Source organism: Perkinsus marinus (assembly GCF_000006405.1).
Source record: "Perkinsus marinus ATCC 50983 genomic scaffold scf_1104296938416, whole genome shotgun sequence".
Taxonomy (NCBI): Eukaryota; Perkinsozoa; order Perkinsida; family Perkinsidae; genus Perkinsus; species Perkinsus marinus.
The window spans coordinates 1-1007 of NW_003213451.1; the positions used below are offsets into that span (position 1 = coordinate 1).

Here is a 1007-nt window from a genome sequence, read left to right on the forward strand (position 1 = left end):
ATTCCGTCACGCGCCACAAAATTATGGTCTCAGTAGGTGAATGGACTTTCCTTCGTCCGGGTTACCTCATAGTTTCTGGTGAGCTCACTGGTGCTGCCGGTCAAACATTGACTATAGTGGACCTCCATTTTGTGCTGGGGAGGGAAGGGGATTGTATTAACCCTAACAGGAAGGCGCAGGCGGATGAGATCCTTTGGGCTGTGGATCAGTAGGTCCCGGGTTCGATCCCTGGTGGGGGCATTTTTCTAACTTAAAGTTACTCACCTAAGAATTCACAAGTGATCCTCTGTGGTGATCTCAACTGCTCGACATTCAGCCTCAACGAGGAAGATATGGAGTCCGTCGAGTTGATGGTAGGAATATCTTTGTACATGCGTGCTAAATTATTGTGTCGGCTGTCCCCCTGTCAGATGTTCCATCGCAATGGATACCAAGATGCGCTGAAGGTCTTCAACCCTGAGGCGGGTCGACTCCCCAACGATCAAATGCGCGAAGTCATTACCAAAGCTTTTGAGGCCCGGCATAAATCTGAAGAAGCTGAGAAAAAATCACAAGTCGATGAGAAGACAAATAAAACCGCCGAAAACGACGAAGTCATCGAAACCGAAGTTGCTGATGATGAACCGAAGGTTCAAGAAATCAGTGATGATGAAGTTCCCCTTGTCCCTAAGGGTGATGGCGTTGAGGAAAAGCAAGATTGCAAGAAATTGGAAAAGATCAACTCGGAAGTGGAAGGATCTTTGGAACGCCTGAAAATGCCGCTCACTTGGGACGGGGTGAAAAATTTAGAAATTTTGGAAATTTATATTTTTTTCGCTGACAGGTGAATAATCCGTCGACGCGATTGGGCGACCCTGGCGCTGAGTTGCGATGTGATTATGTTTTCCTGAAGGACGCGCCCGAACCGGAACCGAGAACGATCAAGTTGGAGGAAAAGGAGGTGAATCTTGTGTGCATGCGTGCAAGATATTTTACTCGGTGGTGTTGGTGGACATGTGAGAAAGACG

General features: G+C 47.7%; 1 protein-coding gene across 1 annotated transcript; it reads left to right on the forward strand.

Moving 5' to 3' along the window:
- Positions 1-256: 256 nt before the first annotated feature.
- On the forward strand, positions 257-776 carry Pmar_PMAR008002 (hypothetical protein; the record flags this gene model as incomplete). The annotated part of the gene is made up of 2 exons (XM_002782743.1): positions 257-353; positions 411-776. Coding segments are annotated over 2 exons (463 nt in total), but the record flags the coding sequence as incomplete, so codon positions are not given.
- Between the last annotated feature and the right edge of the window lie 231 nt (positions 777-1007).